The following is a 17259-nucleotide window of genomic DNA, read 5'->3' as shown; positions in this document are numbered from 1 at the left end:
TTTGCCTCCAATGTCACACTGCTCCAATTTGTGTAGCAGTCTTCCATGTGCAACAGTATCAAAAGCCTTTCTAAGATCCAAGTATATAATATCAAAGCTATTCCCTGCATCCAGTTCTTTTGTGACTGCATCATAGTATCCAATCAAATTGGTCAGGCAAGACTTCCCCTTAACAAAACCATGCTGTGTCCGAGCTATAACTGAAGTCTTGTCTAAATGATCTTGCAGTGCTTCTTTAACCAGTGCCTCCATTAATTTTCCTGGAACAGAAGTTAAGCTCACAGGTCTATAATTACTTGTGTCAGCCTTTGATCCTCCTTTGTGAATTGGGGTCACATTTGCACATTTCCAGTCTATGGGTACCTCCCCTGAGTCCAAGGAAGCTCTCATAATTATGGCTAAGGGTTTGCTTACTTCCTTTGCTGCCTCCTTTAATATAACTGGATAGATCCCATCCACCCCGGGTGCCTTTCTTGTGTTTATCTTCAACAGTTTCTCCTCCACTTTACTCCCAGTTATTTCAAGATTCTCTAGCTTACTGCTAGAGCTGAATACACCTCTGGCATTCCCCTCGCTGAATAACTCCTCATGTGTGAATGTCGATGTAAAATATTCATTTAGTTTGTTAGCTACCTGAGCAGGATCATCAACAGTTGACCCATCAATATCAATATGTTCCTGGAAACCTCAACATCAAATGCACACCTTTAGTGAAACCTGAAATGGTGTTTCTTCCGCCTTTGCACATTAAGTTGAGTCTCATGAAAAATTTTATAAAAGCTCTGCACAAAAATAGCAAATGTTTCGAGTACTTAAAAACCCAGTTTCAAAAAATTAGTGATGCAAAGTTGAAGGAGGATATATTCGTAGGCCCACAAATTAGACAGCTTGTAAAGGATGAAATTTTTGAAACTAAACTTAACACCACTGAATTAGCTGCATGGAAATTCTTCAGAGCTGTTTTTAGTGGGTTTTTAGGAAATAAAAAAGTAGAGAACTATAAAGAGTTGATAGAAGAATTGTTGGATAACTATCAAAGGTTAGGATGCCAAATTGCTGAAGGTACACTTCCTACATTCGCACCTGGACTTCTTTCCGGACAACTTGGGATCTATCACTAACAAGCAGGGGAAATGATTCAACCAAAGATATCCACACTATGGAGTAGAGGTATCAAGGATGATGGAATCCAGCAATGATGGGTGACTACTGCTGGTTTCTGATAAGGGAGGACCATTCTGCTAATAAGAGGAAAAAATAACTGTAAGTAGTACGATTTTCTATTTTTGCCTCCACTTTTGTGGGTTAATTGCTTACTTAAATCCAAATAGGTATTTATTAAGTTTATATGTTATTTTTTATTCATTTGGAATGTTTACTTTTCGTCATTTCTATTTCACGCAATTAATTTACAAGAAAAGTAGTCAAGTACATTTAGATAAGTAAAAATTAGCATGAAGCCACAACGTGAAAACACAATGTGCTCTGAACTTTCTACTGTCATTTTTGTTCTCAGCACATGTTATTTAGTCAAAATCAGTTGATTTTGTTCATATTATCGAAAAAAAATTTTTAGAAATTGTTGGCTAGTGTTATTAGTGTGTGTCTCAGGGGTAGTGTTGGGCCCATTGTTGTTTTCTGTATTTATCAATGATATTGATGTAGGTATATCAGGCTTAATGTCCAAGTATGCAGACAATACAAAGGTTGACATGGTTGTTAATGACAGTACACTACTGCAACAGGATCTAGAAAAGTTAAGTAGATGGGCTGAGAGGTGGCAACTGAGGTTTAACATTGACAAATGTAAAGTACTGCATATAGGTAGCAGTAACCCCAGAGTAATGTATCAACTGTGTGGTACTACACTCAGGGTGGTAGAGAATTAAAAAGACCTGGGGGTAATTGTGCAGTCTGCAAGAATAGCCCATGGTGTCTTGTCAATGATATATAGGAATTTTTCTAGCAGGGATAAGGAAGTGTTTATCTCCTTGTATAAGCCAATAGTTTATTTTTAAAATTTTTTATTTGTTTTTTCTCCACGCGCTCTGCCTCGAGTTCCCACTCTAGTCTAGCCAATTTATTTCATTGTTATTATTATTTTTTAATTTTTATTAATTAATTAAATTATTTTTTAATTAAAAAAATTATTTCCCCCCTAACTGCACCACAGGTGGTTGTGTTTTTTTTTCTTCCTTCCTTTTACCCTTTTTTTCCCTGCTCTTCTTTCTTTTTCCTCCTCCCTTTGGAATGGGCCCCCAGAGGAATCTGGCCCACCTTCTGGCAACACTAGATGGGGCAGAGTCTCTCTTGAGACAGTATGTGTTTTGCCGGGACTGGCCCACCTTCCCATGGTGCGGACAAGTACCCAGAATCATCTGTCCAGGTGACTTGATGCTTCTGGGTAGCCAAGAGGCCAGAACATAACAGAACACACACACACACATAATACACACAAACCTACGTCACACACATATCTGGCCCATTTGTAGTGATACTGTTCTTCACAGAGATACGAGGCAGAGTTGAACAAACGCTCTAGGTGCCGCCCTTACATATACACATGTCCAATAGTCAGGCCACACCTTGAGCACTGTATACAGGTCTCGAGGTCTCATTTTAGGAAGGATGTAGAGTTGCTGGAACTAGTACAGAAAAGGGCAACAAGATTAGTGAATGGAACAAAGAGTTGCTCTTACGAAGCAAGGCTTAAGTTCTGCAAATTGCAGTGTCCAGAGACTAGACACTTGAAAGGTGATCTGATTGAGGTGTATAAAGCCTTGAATGGTTTGAGCAAGCTCAATGCTGATGAGATTCTTCCTCTTGCCCAGATTAGTAGCCTGAGGGGACATAAATTCAAATTGAGGAAGACACTTGTAGAATAAATGTGAAATTTGCTTTTAGCCAATGGGAAGTTTGTTCCAGCAATCAACCACCATCTGTAGTTGTAGGAAGTTGACAGCTTAAATAAATTCAAGGCAGAACTAGCCAAACATTTGGGGTTAATGGATGGGTGAAATGGGTAGATTTTTTTTTGACTGATGGTATATAAGGTTGCTTTCTTGCATCACATTGCCTCTGCTAATGTTAATTTCTGAAAGAGTAATGGCGTGTGGACAGTGACAATGCCATTCTTCTTGCACTATGGCAGCAGAATGGAGGAGAGGTGAGCTTTACTGTTTTTGCTTGGCAATGCACAATGTCATATACTGTACACCTACATTAATTTAATTTGAAGAGAATGGCAAGCAAAAATTTCTTTGACTGCCCAGAGCCCTGGTGTTTACTCCATTAAGCATTGGAATGTAATGTAATGTCAGCTTTGGAATGGGCCATAAGTCTGTAGAAGTTGAATTAACCATTGTGCTTGAGGAGGAATGAGCCAAAATACTGCTTTTCTGTTATCAAAAACTGGTTTGCAGTTTACCAATGAGGATAAGGTGTGTGATTAAAGCAAAAGTGGGGCAACACATTATTAAATATTAGATGGTTGGTTGGTTGATTGGTTGTTGGGTTTTATTGGCGCATTAGCAACTAAGGCTATAATGAGCCAATACCAGGTGATATATAAAAATTTTAATTTCACTAATTGAGTAGATTAGCCAAGCACAATCCCTGTAATGATCCCCCCCCCCAAAAGAAGCTTAATATTTTTGGAATTTTCTTTAAGTGTGCTGAATGGACTAGAGAAATTGATGTATACTTGTTTCCAGTCTACTTGTGGCTTTGCTTAGATGAGTCAACCAAAATAGCTTCCAACGTGTTGGCTGGCAGAAAACACCAATACAGTCTGTAACTACAGGAATGTTGCAGCAATATTATCATTGAGCCTTTTTTGGGAAAACGGGGAACAAATTCTTTTTCATGATGTCTGTGCCACGAAAACAGTATTCGTGGAGTCAAAAGATTCTTGGATTTCGGTCTTGACCCTAAAAGATCTACAGACCCTGTGGTTAAATTTAAATCTCTCATGCGATCATCGAGTTAAACTGTGTAAGCAGCTGAATTTCTTCATCAAAATAGTTTATATCTTCCTTTAGATTACAAATGTTAGATTCACGATTTGATGGTATGTGTTCAAGAACTGGTGGAGGTGGTACCAGTAGTTCACCAGTTCAATGGGGTACTGGCCTTACACATGAAGCGATGTTGTTGGGGTACAACACAGTGCACTGCTTTTTCTCCATGTTATAACTTTCCATATTTAAGGAACCAAAGTAGCAATCATTTATTTAATATGATCTGGCAGTTTTCTCCACACTATGGGGATAACAAATATCATGGCTTCCTTTTTACCACACTGCCACAACTGCAAGCTCCACCATGCATGGCATACTTTATGATGGGCCCAACTTTTATCTTGTTCACCGAAGTTAATTCCAAAATATGTAGCATACACATTTTTCACAAATGTAACAAAATATATCTGGATTGTTCACACAACCACACACAGTGTCTTTTTGCCACTGTCAAAAACATAGAATTTGAAAATCTTGTTAGAAGCAGATACTAATTAGCAAAACTGCACCAGAAAACTGACTGATTTTGCAAGATACACGTGCTAGAATGTGCAAGAAACACTGAATGTGCAAGAAATAATGTTATTCATATATTTTACTATGCTGGAAATAAAAATAATGGATGTCAGATGAACTAATGAGGCATATGGCAGAGAAGAAAAATGCATGGGATACTTACAAATTAACACATGACACAGAAGCCTATGATAGATACAAGTTGATATGCAACCAAGTTACAAAGGAGGTTAGGCAGGCGAAGGCAGATTACGAGAAATCCTTGGCAAGGGATGCAAAGAAAAACAGCAAAGAGTTCTTTACTTATGTAAACTCTAGAAGGAAAGGGAAGAATCAGATTGGTCCACTTGATATTGATGGGTCAAGTGTTGATGATCCTGCTCAGGTGGCTAACAAACTAAATGAATATTTTGCATCGACATTCACACATGAGGAGTTATTCAGCGAGGGGAATGCCAGAGGTGTATTCAACTCTAGCAGTAAGTTACAGAATCTTGAAATAACTGGGAGTAAAGTGGAGGAGAAACTGTTGAAGATAAACACAAGAAAGGCACCCGGGGTGGATGGGATCTATCCAGTTATATTAAAGAAGGCAGCAAAGGAAGTAAGCAAACCCTTAGCCATAATTATGAGAGCTTCCTTGGACTCAGGATAGGTACCCACAGACTGGAGATGTGCAAATGTGACCCCAATTCACAAAGGAGGATCAAAGGCTGACACAAGTAATTATAGACCTGTGAGCTTGACTTCTGTTCCAGGAAAATTAACGGAGGCACTGGTTAAAGACGCACTGCAGGATCATTTAGACAAGACTTCAGTTATAGCTCAGACACAGCATGGTTTTGTTAAGGGGAAGTCTTGCCTGACCAACTTGATTGGATACTATGATGCAGTCACAAAAGAACTGGATGCAGGGAATAACTTTGATATTATATACTTGGATCTTAGAAAGGCTTTTGATACTGTTGCACATGGAAGACTGCTACACAAATTGGAGCAGTGTGACATTGGGGGCAAATTGCTGCTATGGATAAAGGGGTGGTTGAGGGGGAGAAGACAGAGAGTGGTAATCAATGGACACTGCTCATCGTGGACTGATGTTATTAGTGGAGTCCCTCAGGGCTCAGTGTTGGGTCCATTATTGTTTTCTGTATTTATAAATGATATTGATGATGGTATATCGGGATTAATGTCCAAGTTTGCAGACGATACAAAGGTTGGCAGGGTTGTCAAGGACACTACTGACACTATGCTTCTGCAACAGGATCTGGAAAGGTTGAGCAGATGGGCTGAGAGGTGGCAAATGAAGTTTAACATTGACAAATGTAAAGTACTACACATGGGAAACAGCAACCCCAGAGCAACGTATCAACTCTATGGTACAACACTGACGGTGGTAGAGAATGAAAGGGACTTGGGGGTGGTTGTGCAGGCAGATATGAAGTTCTCTGAGCAGTGCAGACGGGCTGCAAGAGTAGCTCATGGAGTATTGTCAATGATATACAGGAATTTTTCCAGCAGGGATAAGGAGGTGATTATTCCATTGTATAAGGCGATGGTCAGGCCACACCTAGAGTACTGTATACAGGTCTGGAGGCCTCATTTCAAGAAGGATGTAGAGCTGCAGGAACGAGTACAGAGAAGGGCAACAAGATTAGTGAATGGAACAAAGGGGTGCTCTTACGAAGAAAGGCTTAAGTTTTGCAAATTACAGTGTCTGGAGACTAGGCACCAGCGAGGTGATCTGATAGAGGTGTATAAAGCCTTGAATGGTTTAAGCATGCTCAATGCTGATGGGATTCTTCCTCTAGCTCAGAATAATCACCTGAGAGGGCATAAATTCAAATTGAGGAAAGACAGATGTAGGATAGACGTGCGGAAATTTGTCTTTAGCCAGCGGGTGGTTGGTTGGTGGAACAGACTTCCATCCCTTGTGGTGGAGGTTGATAGCCTAAATAAGTTTAAGGCTCAGCTGGACAGGTATTTTGAACGAACAGAGGGGTGAAGTGGAAGTGGTTTTTTTTTTTTTTTTTTTGGCTGATGCTGCATAAGCTTGCTTTCTTGCATCAAATGCCTCTACTAATGCTAATGCTAATAACAAGATGCAATTAAAATAGGTTTAATGTCAAAATACGTACAGTAAACAGTAATACAAAAGAGCTTTCGGGCAGTATTTTGCTCTTCATTAGTTTTAACAGTTAATCTACAAGTCCTGAAATACATGCGAGGGCACATAGGTTGTGTATCATCTATGGTGAACTGCATGTAGCAACAATTAGCTGTTAGAGGGCAAAGCTTGTGGCTGTGATGTATGGGAACATTGTGATTGCCAAAGTTTGTCAGCCATAAGGATGGTTGCTTCAGTAATAGAATGGACACAACATCCTCTGTTTCTGTTAAAGGAAGTATTAGAGCACAAAAATGTGCAGTGACTCCAACCAGGTGCGGCACCGGTAATGGCGGGACCGATTGATAACCATGACATCGCGGTGTGGGTCAATGTTGTGTTGTGGTGACCAGAAGTGCTCATCAATGGCTGAGTGTTCTATGCCTGCTAAACGAATGGCTCTTTCGTGTTCTGAAACACAATTGATTGCTGAGTCTTCTGCCAGTTTTCCCCGACGTAGCAACTAGTGTGGTCAAAGCAAGAAATGCAGTAGACTAGTCCACTCTGCAGCAAGGTGGGAACTGATGTTTTTAAGTTGGAGACGAGGGATCACAACTTCCTGCCCGGCAGTTATAAGCACTTTATCCCATGAGATTTTAAGACCCCAGAAACCTGCTCTGATAGGTTCGGGTAGTATGGGTTAAAGGAAGTGGAGGCGGAATCATTACTGTGAAAGACAGCCGCAAGTCAGGTAGCCGCACATCACAAGACCTGTCTTGACCCTAGCAGTCAATGTGCCTCTCATCTGCAGAACTAGATTGGGTCTAGGCATGGGTTAAGGTGCCAATTTACCAACTACCGGTCAGCATACAGCGCGTGTATGCTGACCGGTAGTTGGTAAATTGGCCAGCACACATCGGCTCGCGATAAACTGTTGTCCTCAAATGCATGCCCTCACGTCGGACAACAGTATCCAAGTACGGAAGGGTGTTGTCTGACTCTAGCTCAATAGTGAATTTTATGAAAGGCGACAGAGAGTTAAGTTGGCCCAAGAGTCGGTTGCCCAAATTGCGGGGAATAACCACAAACACATCATCCATGTAGCGACACCAAAAGGTAAAGGGATCTGATAGACCCATAAATGCACATCCCTCCAATTCCTCCATTGCGAAGTTTGCCATGAGTGAACTAACTGGGGTACCCATGGCCGTACCATGTGTCTGCTGGTAAATGGAGTCACTGAACAATGATGGCCCCACCAGTCAAGCACAGTCTAAGTGCGGTGGAACTGTCCTCTGAAGTTAGTGAGATCCTGCTGTTCAGGGTCTAGTTGTTATCCAAAAGTTCCTTGGCACACGTGATGGCTAGTTTGACAGGGATGGAAGTAAAAAGAGACACCACCTCAAATGAGGCCATGATTTGATCATCCAAGATGGATAGGGCATTGGATTGATCATCCGAGATCAGATCCATGCCCTATCCATCTCAGATGATCAAATCATGGCAACTGTGTTTCAAAACACAAAAGAGCCATTCGTTTAGCAGACGTAGAACACTGGGCCGTTGCTGAGCACTTCTGGTTGACCCAACACGACACTGACCCATGCCGAGCCTGGTAGGAATCACTGCCCATCTCGTGTTCTAATACTTCCTTTAACAGAAACAGAGGATGTCAGTCCATCCTATTACTGAAGCAACCATCCTTATGGCTGACAAACATTGGCAATCGCAACGTTCCAATACGTCACAGCCACAAGCTTTATGCCTTCTAACAGCTAACTGTTGCTACATGTGCATAGGTTCTGTATTTCTAGACTTTTAGATTAACCGCTAAAACTAATGAAGGGCAACATATTGCCCGAAAGCTTTTTTGTATAACTGTTTACTGTACGTATTTTGACATTAAGCCCATTTTAACTGCATCTTGTTATTTTTATTTCCGTTTCGCTCTGCGTTGCATGGTAAAATATATGAATAATAATGAATCCAGAGAGCATAGGCCTTTTCAATTAAGAAATAATGTCTGAAACAATGTGTGTAGTACAATCCAGGGCAACTCATTGTGAAGCTATTCACAATACGAGATATAATTAAAACGATGCATTAAAACTACCTGGTAGTATAAATGGTGTGTGTGCATTAACCCATGCATAAATAAACTTCAATTATAAAGTAGTTATTTATAAGTCCATCTATATTGAACAGGCTAGGAGTAGAAATCTTGCTTCTAGTCAAGCATTCTAGCCTTTTGTCAAAGCTATTGGTCAAAATATTTTTGCCCATCTCTATTTGCACCTCTGTTAAAATCAGATGATTCTATCGTCACTTCAGCCAAAGGTAAAGCTGATCTGCTAGCATCCTACTTTTCTTCTAACTTGTGTATTGGTGAACTTGGTAAACTGCTTCCTATCATTCCCAGTAAACTCCATTTAATGCCTCCCGTGGCCTTCCATCAAAAGGATGCCAGAAGAATTTTGAATAGTCTGATGCCAAGAAAGTGCCAGCTCCTGATGGTATTTCCCCACTAGTTCTCAAAACCTGTGCCCCTGAGCTTGCTCCTATTCTGTGTTGCCTTTTAGACTACTTTATAATTGTTACAAACTACTGTGTACACAGAAAAGAAACATGGAGATTTGGATGCCAACTGTGATATGCAACATTCTTATCTTGAACAACTTTAGCATATTTATTGGAAAACCAAGGTTTAGATAAAGGTTGAAATCTTAAGGTGGAGTGTGGAAAAAGGATTTCATCTCTATAAAAATAATTTCACCAACTTTATCTGAGCAAACATTGACATCATAAGATTTAAAGCTGTGTGATTAGGATTGTTTGGTATTCTGGTAGGTAAATGAACAATCTGTGTGAGATCATTAGTAATTGCAAAAGCCTCGGAATCTCTACCAGCTGGGTCCACATGAATAGAAAACAGAAGCCAGGTGGAGTTGTAACAGTAAAATCAACAAAAAAAATTAACTCACTGTTAGGAAAGTTGGACTAGAGAAAGTCAAGTTTCAAGGTAAGGAATTTAAAGAGTTCCAAATGATTAGTGGAATTCAGAGAACAGAGGCAACAGATGAATTTGACAAAATGGGGTAGAGTTTTAAGCTACAGAAGACCAAGAGTAGATTCCAAATTACTAATGACATGGAATTGTCTGACAGGGAATATCAAAGCAGACATATGCACATGAGTACCATCTTTTAAGTGGATCATACTGTGAATAATTAGGACAACTGAGATGAGCAGTGGTAGAATCAACCAGTAATTGAGATTCTGTCAGAAAAAGTAAGACATGCTTGGCAAACTAAGTATAAATGGACACCACTGATGAGACAATGTATATTTGTGAAGTGAACAAGGAAGTATTTGAGAGGTTTTAGATCTTTCTGCAGATTAGTTTGTGTTAGTTTGACTATTCATGATGAATTTAGTAAAGAAAACAAGGGAGGACATGCTGTATGAGAATGAAATTTTTGGATGTGGTATACATACACAGTGCTTGCTGCAGTAGTATTCCTATCATCAATCACCCTTCCAACTGATATCATCTGCAAACTTAGACAATAAGCTTGTTATGCATTCATCAATATCCTTCAGTGTTGTAAACAGTAAGGGAGCCGAGCACTGTACCCCGAGGGACTCCATTAATAACTTAAAAAGAGTAGTGCCCATTTATAACCTCTCTGTCTTCTGCCATAGCAGTAACTTGCCCTTAACACCACACTATAGCAGTCTTTCACATGGAACAGTGTCAAAAGCCTTACTGAAATCTAAATATGATATAAAAATTTTATCATTATTTGCATCCAGTTCCTTTGTTACTGCATCATAGTAGCTAATCAGATTGGTCAAACAGCATGCCAGCTTAACAAATCCAGGCTGTGATTTCTATAATTTCATTCCTGTTAAGATGGTCCTGCAGTATTTTTTTAACCACCGAATCCATTATTTTCTCTAAAACAGAAGTCAAGCTTATGTGTCTATTAATTGGGCATGTACCCTTTGATCCCTCTTTGTAAATAAGAGACATATTTGCACACCTCCAATTTATAGGAACCTCCCAAGGATTTTGGAGGTTCCTATAAATTTCCGGCTTCTTTTAATATAACCAGATAAATCCCACCAGCATCAGCCCCAGGTGCCTTATTTACTTTTAGCTTCAGCAATTTATCTTCCACTTTCTTCTCAGTTATAACAAAAATCATTTAGATCCCAGTTATACCTTGGTGTATTTCTGTGTTCCCATCTTTAAAAAGGTCTTTGTGCATAAATATAGAAGCAAAATATTTATTTAGTTTGTAAGTTTGAGTTTTCAGTATACAATTAACATTTCATTGATTTTTTTATTGCATCTCTAAGTGAGGTATTATTTTCACATGTAGTAATTAATGTTGAATAAGTTCTGTTGTTTATAAAAATTTAACTCTAACTGAATATATTGTAGAAAGGAATGGAGTAGCTCAGTAGTTTCCAAAATTCATGTAATTGAACTCTCCTCCATTTTGAATAATGTAATTTGTTAACTCAAAAATTTGTTCATGCCCTTTCCCATTGGGGATATATTCCACTCTACAGAGAAAACCACTACATCTGGTTTCCTGTTGAGTCATTCCATCTCAAGTGGCCTAAGGTCGCTGCTCGACCATCTTCAATTTTGTTGAAACTTGGTGTGGATGTTTAAACAGGTTTCAAATGAATCTGTGCAAAATTTCAGTTCAAAATACAGTATGCTTGAGGCACCAGCACCTTTTTTGTGGAGGTCACTTGTGTTGCAGAATAAATCACAAAAAATTTTCAAAGTTTTAAGTGTTACTATTGCATAACGGTGAGAGGTAGTGCTCCGAAACTTGGAATACCTAGTTAACTTTTGGCAGAGAATGCAAAACGTTTGGTGTCCAGGCTCAAAAAATTTCACATTTTTTTACAATGCAGTCTAAAACTGGCACCAAAAATTTGTCGCGACAAATTTAAGCAAGACTTTTGAAAGTCATAACTTTGAAATAAAAACCTTTGGTACCTTCTTCTTTGGACATTCCACTTACCAACTGCATGAATTCAGCCTAACTAAATATCAGCTCGTATACTTGTTTTCTTGCTGAGATATTTTCTTTCAAAGATTGACTCAAAATCTGAAAGTCAAATTTGATCTATCTTAAAGTGGCAAAAATATCTTAATGTGGGAGACCTTCAATTCTCTCATTTTTGCCACCACTGGAAAGAGCAGTTTCAGATACAAGGATCATGGTTTATCTGTTTTGTGTTTTTGCACTTAAGGCCTTAAAATTAAGCCTAAACATCAAGTAGTTTTATGTGCCATATTGTTATTCAGTGAGATCTTTTTTGTTGCAGAACACTTCCTTAATCCTGCCTAATGTTTAGAATAATCTATAAATAGAGTATATTCTAGAATTCCAGAATATTCTTGAATTAAAAAAAAAAAGAAAACCTGATGAACATTCTAGAACTCTAGTATATTCTAGAATCATACAAAAACGTATAAATAGCTGATATTTGAACCATGCTGTTATTAATGTATTTTATCTTCATGATGAACAGTTTATTTTGTTCCTCTTTTTATTGTTTGACTGTAATAAAGTTAATTAAGTTTTCATTGCTTGCAGAAACGTCCACTTATTAGTTAGCATGAAAGCCATGGAATCAGAAGATTTTGCTGGACATAAGATGGACTCATGCACCATCAGTCATATGGATAATTCTAAACGTCATCTGATATCCTATACATGCAAAACTGGATTAAAATTATTTAAAGAATTTGAATAACAACAGCTGATATGTCAAAGTTGTGGATTAATACTGAGTGAAGAAGACAATTTGTCTACATCATGAAGCTTTGCTTTTGACAAAATTTGAATTTTCGCAGAGTTCATGTTGCAATCCTCTCCAGAAGAAAAATCATATGGTGAAAAAAAAAGTTTACAACCAATTGATTTGCCAATGGCAGACTACCTGAAAGACCTAACAAAAGTAGACATAAAACCAGGCCAGAAGCTGTGCCCATCATGCCGAAAAGAGTCTAACAGCCGAAAAGCAGCAACAGGAACATCAACTTCATCTAGATCAGATCACAATGACAAAATGCATGTGACTGAAAGCTTGAACACAAGTTTGATGGCTATTGGTATTTCTCTTCTGAAATTTCAGTGAATGGCTAAGAGAGACTCACAAGGCTATGCCAAAAGGAAGGCAAGTCAAGTACAAGATGCAATTGCCAGTAAAATTGCATCTATTGGTGGTTTGAATCCAAATGACATCATGGAGCCAAGTGCAATTCATCAGTGTGGAAATTGCTTATAGGTGATAGAATTTTTTGAAGATGAATTTATTAGGATATGCCCTGGAAAGAAAAATTACATTTCCATTAGAAATGCAGATAGAATTAAAAATGCAAATGTGACTACTACTGAGCAACTTGAAGGAAATGTTTATAACTTATTGAGATAGAAATGGATCTGACATTGGATTTTCTAAACTTTGTGAACTTTGACCCAAGTGATGTGTCATAGTTGGTGCACCAGGAACACATTCTGTATGTGTATGCACAATCCACAAAAATGTCAAGTTAATGCTAGCAGCAAGTCCTGTTGTATGTGATTACAAGGTTCTCATTGGTAAAACAGGCTGTGATTTGGAGCCAAAAGATTGTATGCTTCATCTGTGTGAAAAATATTCAGGAATAGATGAATCAAAAAAGTTTCTAGAGAATATTTTTGAAAATAATGAACCAGAAGATATTGAATTCAAGCAATGGATACACACTGACAAAGATACACTGAACACAAAGCAATTAACAACAGAAGATTTTATTGAAGAGTGGAGTACAAAGATATTTAACCTTTCCTGTCATCACTACATTGCTAAACATCAAAGCCACCACTTGAAGTCAACAAAGGAAAGCCTAATGACAGAATTAGGTATCTTGATGGCTTTTGAAGAAAATTATTCATTTGTTGTGCAAGATGCTGTTCAAGGGTTCCACTGGGAGAACAGTCAGGCTGCATTGCATCCATTTGTCATTTATTACAAGGATGTTGAACTTCAGAATATAAGTTTTTGCATAATCCGTAACTGCCTTTGACATGAAAATTGCAGTGCATATTTTTCTAACCAACTTAATTGAATATTTGAAGAGTTTCATGACAGAAATCAGGCACATTTACTACTTCAGTGATGGTTCTGCAGCTCAATACAAGAATTTCAAGAATTTTGATGATAACTTGTGATGACACAAGTTATCATCAAAATCCTTCTGATGATAACTTGTGTCATCATCAGAAGGATTTTGATATCAGTGGCTGAATGGAATTTCTTTGGCACTAGCCATGGCAAGTCACCATGTGATGGAATTGGTGGAACAATAAAACGATTCGCAGCACGTGCAAGTCTCCAACACCCAATTGAAAAGCAAATCCTTACACCAAGAAACATGTTTGAATTTTGTGACAAGCATGTGACTGGAATAAAATTCTGTTTTGTTTCTAAAGAGGAAATAAGGCCATTTCAAGAGAAAATCATCATTTCATTCCTATTGATGCAAGACAGATTCGTGTTTGCAGAGTATCAAATGACACACCATCATTTTTTAGCTCATGTAGATCAGACTAGTGAAACCAATATTCAATATGTGTCAATTGTCAATTTACAATCTGGGCAATTCATTGCAAGTATTTACGACAATAATTGGTGGATTGGAAATATCTGTGAAATTTCATTTGAAAAAGATGACGTATTGGTAAATTTCATGCATCCTCATGGAGCAGCTCGCTCATTTCACTGGCCTGCTAGACAAGATGTCTGCTGGATTCCCGAACAAAAAATTATTGCCGATCTTCCAGCTCTAAAAACAACAACAATGGAACAACAATATAGCTTGTCAGAAGTAGTAAAATCAACCATCAATGAAAAATTCCAGTCCATCATGAAGCAGTGATTCAATATCTTCATACTTACTTGTTGATTTCAAATTGTATCATGTTTTAAGTAAATTTTGTTGCAGTTATGACTTCTTTCAAGCTTAGAAACCAATAGAACATCTTTATGCTTGGAATCCTGAATAAAGACCACTTTTCAGGCTTGGGAACTTGCACTAAAGAAACACAAGACACAAAATTCATGATTCATGTGGCTTAAAACATGCTCTTTCAGGTGGCAAAAACAAGAGAGTATTGAAGGTGTCCCACATTAAGATATTTTCCCCTAAAGATAAGTCAAATTTTCAGTCTATCTTTAAAAGAAAATATCTCAGCCAGCAAACAAGTATAAGAGTTCATATTTAGTTAGGCTGAATTCATGCAGATGTTAAATGGAATGCCCAAAGAAGAAGGTACTAAAGGTTTTTATTTCAATGTTATGACTTTCAAAAGTCTTGCTTAAATTTGTCATGACAGGTTTTTGGTTCGTTTTAGAAAGCATTGTAAAAAATGTGAAGGTTTTGGGACTGGACACCAAACATTTTGCATTCTCTGCCAAAAATTGTAGGTGGTAGATGACTTTCATCAACCGGTGAAATACCACCACTTTGCTTATTGGAGGCTTGAAGTGGTGAAACCCATGTTTAGTCTCTAGAGCAAAAAGTTTCCGGCATCCCCGTACTTCTCCTTCAACCCATGCACGGTACTAAGTACTATAGGTTTTGATACCTTTCGTGTTTGGGGTTTTCACAAAAAAAAAAAAAAAAATTACCTAGGTATACCAAGTTTCAGAGCACTACCTCTTCATGTTGTGCAACAGTAACGCTTAAAACTTCTGAAAATTTTTTGTGATTTATTCCGCATAACACAAGTGACCTCCAACAAAAAAGGTGCTGATGCCTCAAGCATGCTATATTTTGAACTGAATTTTTGCATAGCTAATTTGAAAACCAGTTTAAACATCTACACCAAGTTTCAACAAAATTGAAGATGGTCAGAGCAGGGACCGTCTTCAAAATTAGGCCACTTGACATGGCATCACCGGTGAAAGTGTATATGCTTTAACGTTTTTTTTAAATAGCTCCCTTGGGAAACATGTCATACGTGCACTATCTGAAAACACTGAACTGAATCTGCACTATACTTTACATATACACCTGTATTGTATTTCCTACCATTAGGTGTTTGTTCTATATATTTGTAAAATAATAAGAGAAGTTTACCTCAATGTAGTATGTAGAACACTTCCATATGATACTCCCCAGAAATTAAAACGAAAAAAATCGAAAAAAACTTAAATTGCGTTAAATTGATTTTTAAAAATTTTAAAAACAATTAAAACTCAATTTAACAAAATTAAAAATCAATTAATTTAATTAATTTATTAACACAACACAATTAATTTAATTATTAAAATTAATAATTGAGTTTTATCGTGCTAAAATGATTTTTAACTTTATTTATTTTAAAATTATTGATATCAACGTAGAACATACTGAGCATTACAGCTCTGGTTCACACTATCTTGTTCTATCTATATACACACACACACACTAGCAACAAATACCACTTGTAGGTAAATTAGCATCATTATTAGGTGGGATAAATTTCTAGCAAATGAAATATTAGATTGTTTGTTCTTTATATTTGTTAGCAAGAAGAAACCATTGCATTAAATACTTTCTTAGAATATTTCAAAATTTGATTTCGATATTTAAATAATTACATACTTTACATAACATAATTATGTATATTTTATTTTTCATATGGGCAAAATTAGATGCACTCAAATAAAATAAATTACTTAATTAAATGAAATGACTACTAAATTATTTTACCTTTCACGAGCATTATTGGCTTGCCTTCTTTCTTTATCCTTTTCTGCTTTAAATTCAACAACTTCTTCATCATCAGTAGAACTGAGAAAAAAAAACAAACCATTAATAAGAATTTGGATTTCTTCTGAAATGTCATCAATCATTACATTATTGCATTTCTAAATATGCAAGGAGATGCAGGGGTATGTACGCTGTCTCCCTCTTATACATAGAGCTTTTGAGATTTTATATGTATTTTCTTGAAACCACAAAACATATTCTTAAAAATGATTTTTTTAAAAAACTGATATTAAATAATCCAAACTAAGGCGCATTTAGGGCTAGAGCCTCAAGCTGCGAACAAATTTGGACTATGTATATATAAAGTGCTTTAGCATCATAATACACAGCCATTTCTGAATAAACAGAAAATTTTTAGGGTGGCATCGTTTTAGGTTATATCTCATATTGTGAATACCTTCACAATGAGTTGCCATGATATTGCACTGCCATGATATTCCAATTCGAATAAGTAACGCTTCACCTAAGGAGAAGACATCATAAACCATCAGGCATCTCTCATATTGTGGATTTATACTTCATAACTGTTTTTGCCATCATTGCATCACTTGGGTACCTACCCACTCACCGAAGAAGGGCCAAATAGGCCTGAAACGGTGCCGTCTGGGTGGTGGTACCTATCTGAGAATAAGTAACATTAGTCTTCTCCTTAGGTGAAGCATTACTTATTCGAAGTAGTGCAACATCATGGCAACTCGTTGTGAAGGTATTCACAATATGAGATATAACCTAAAACGATGCCGCCCTAAAAATTTTCTGTTTATTCAGAAATGGCTGTGTATTATGAT

The 17259-nt window shown here is 37.4% G+C and overlaps 1 protein-coding gene across 1 annotated transcript in view; it reads right to left on the bottom strand.

The window, feature by feature from the left end:
- Nucleotides 1-17259, bottom strand: part of LOC150084505 (transcription factor 12-like) — a 288229-nt gene that overhangs the window by 43837 nt on the left and 227133 nt on the right. The window contains exon 11 of the mRNA XM_090375252.1: nucleotides 16412-16492. Coding sequence (XP_090231378.1) covers nucleotides 16412-16492 — 81 coding nt within the window. The remainder of the gene's footprint in view (nucleotides 1-16411; nucleotides 16493-17259) is intronic.

The sequence above is a fragment of the Mastigoproctus giganteus genome, chromosome 6 (genome assembly GCF_048544385.1).
Source record: "Mastigoproctus giganteus isolate SK-2022 chromosome 6, ASM4854438v1, whole genome shotgun sequence".
In the NCBI taxonomy this organism is placed as follows: Eukaryota; Metazoa; Arthropoda; class Arachnida; order Uropygi; family Thelyphonidae; genus Mastigoproctus; species Mastigoproctus giganteus.
This window is presented reverse-complemented; position numbering and strand designations above follow the sequence as displayed.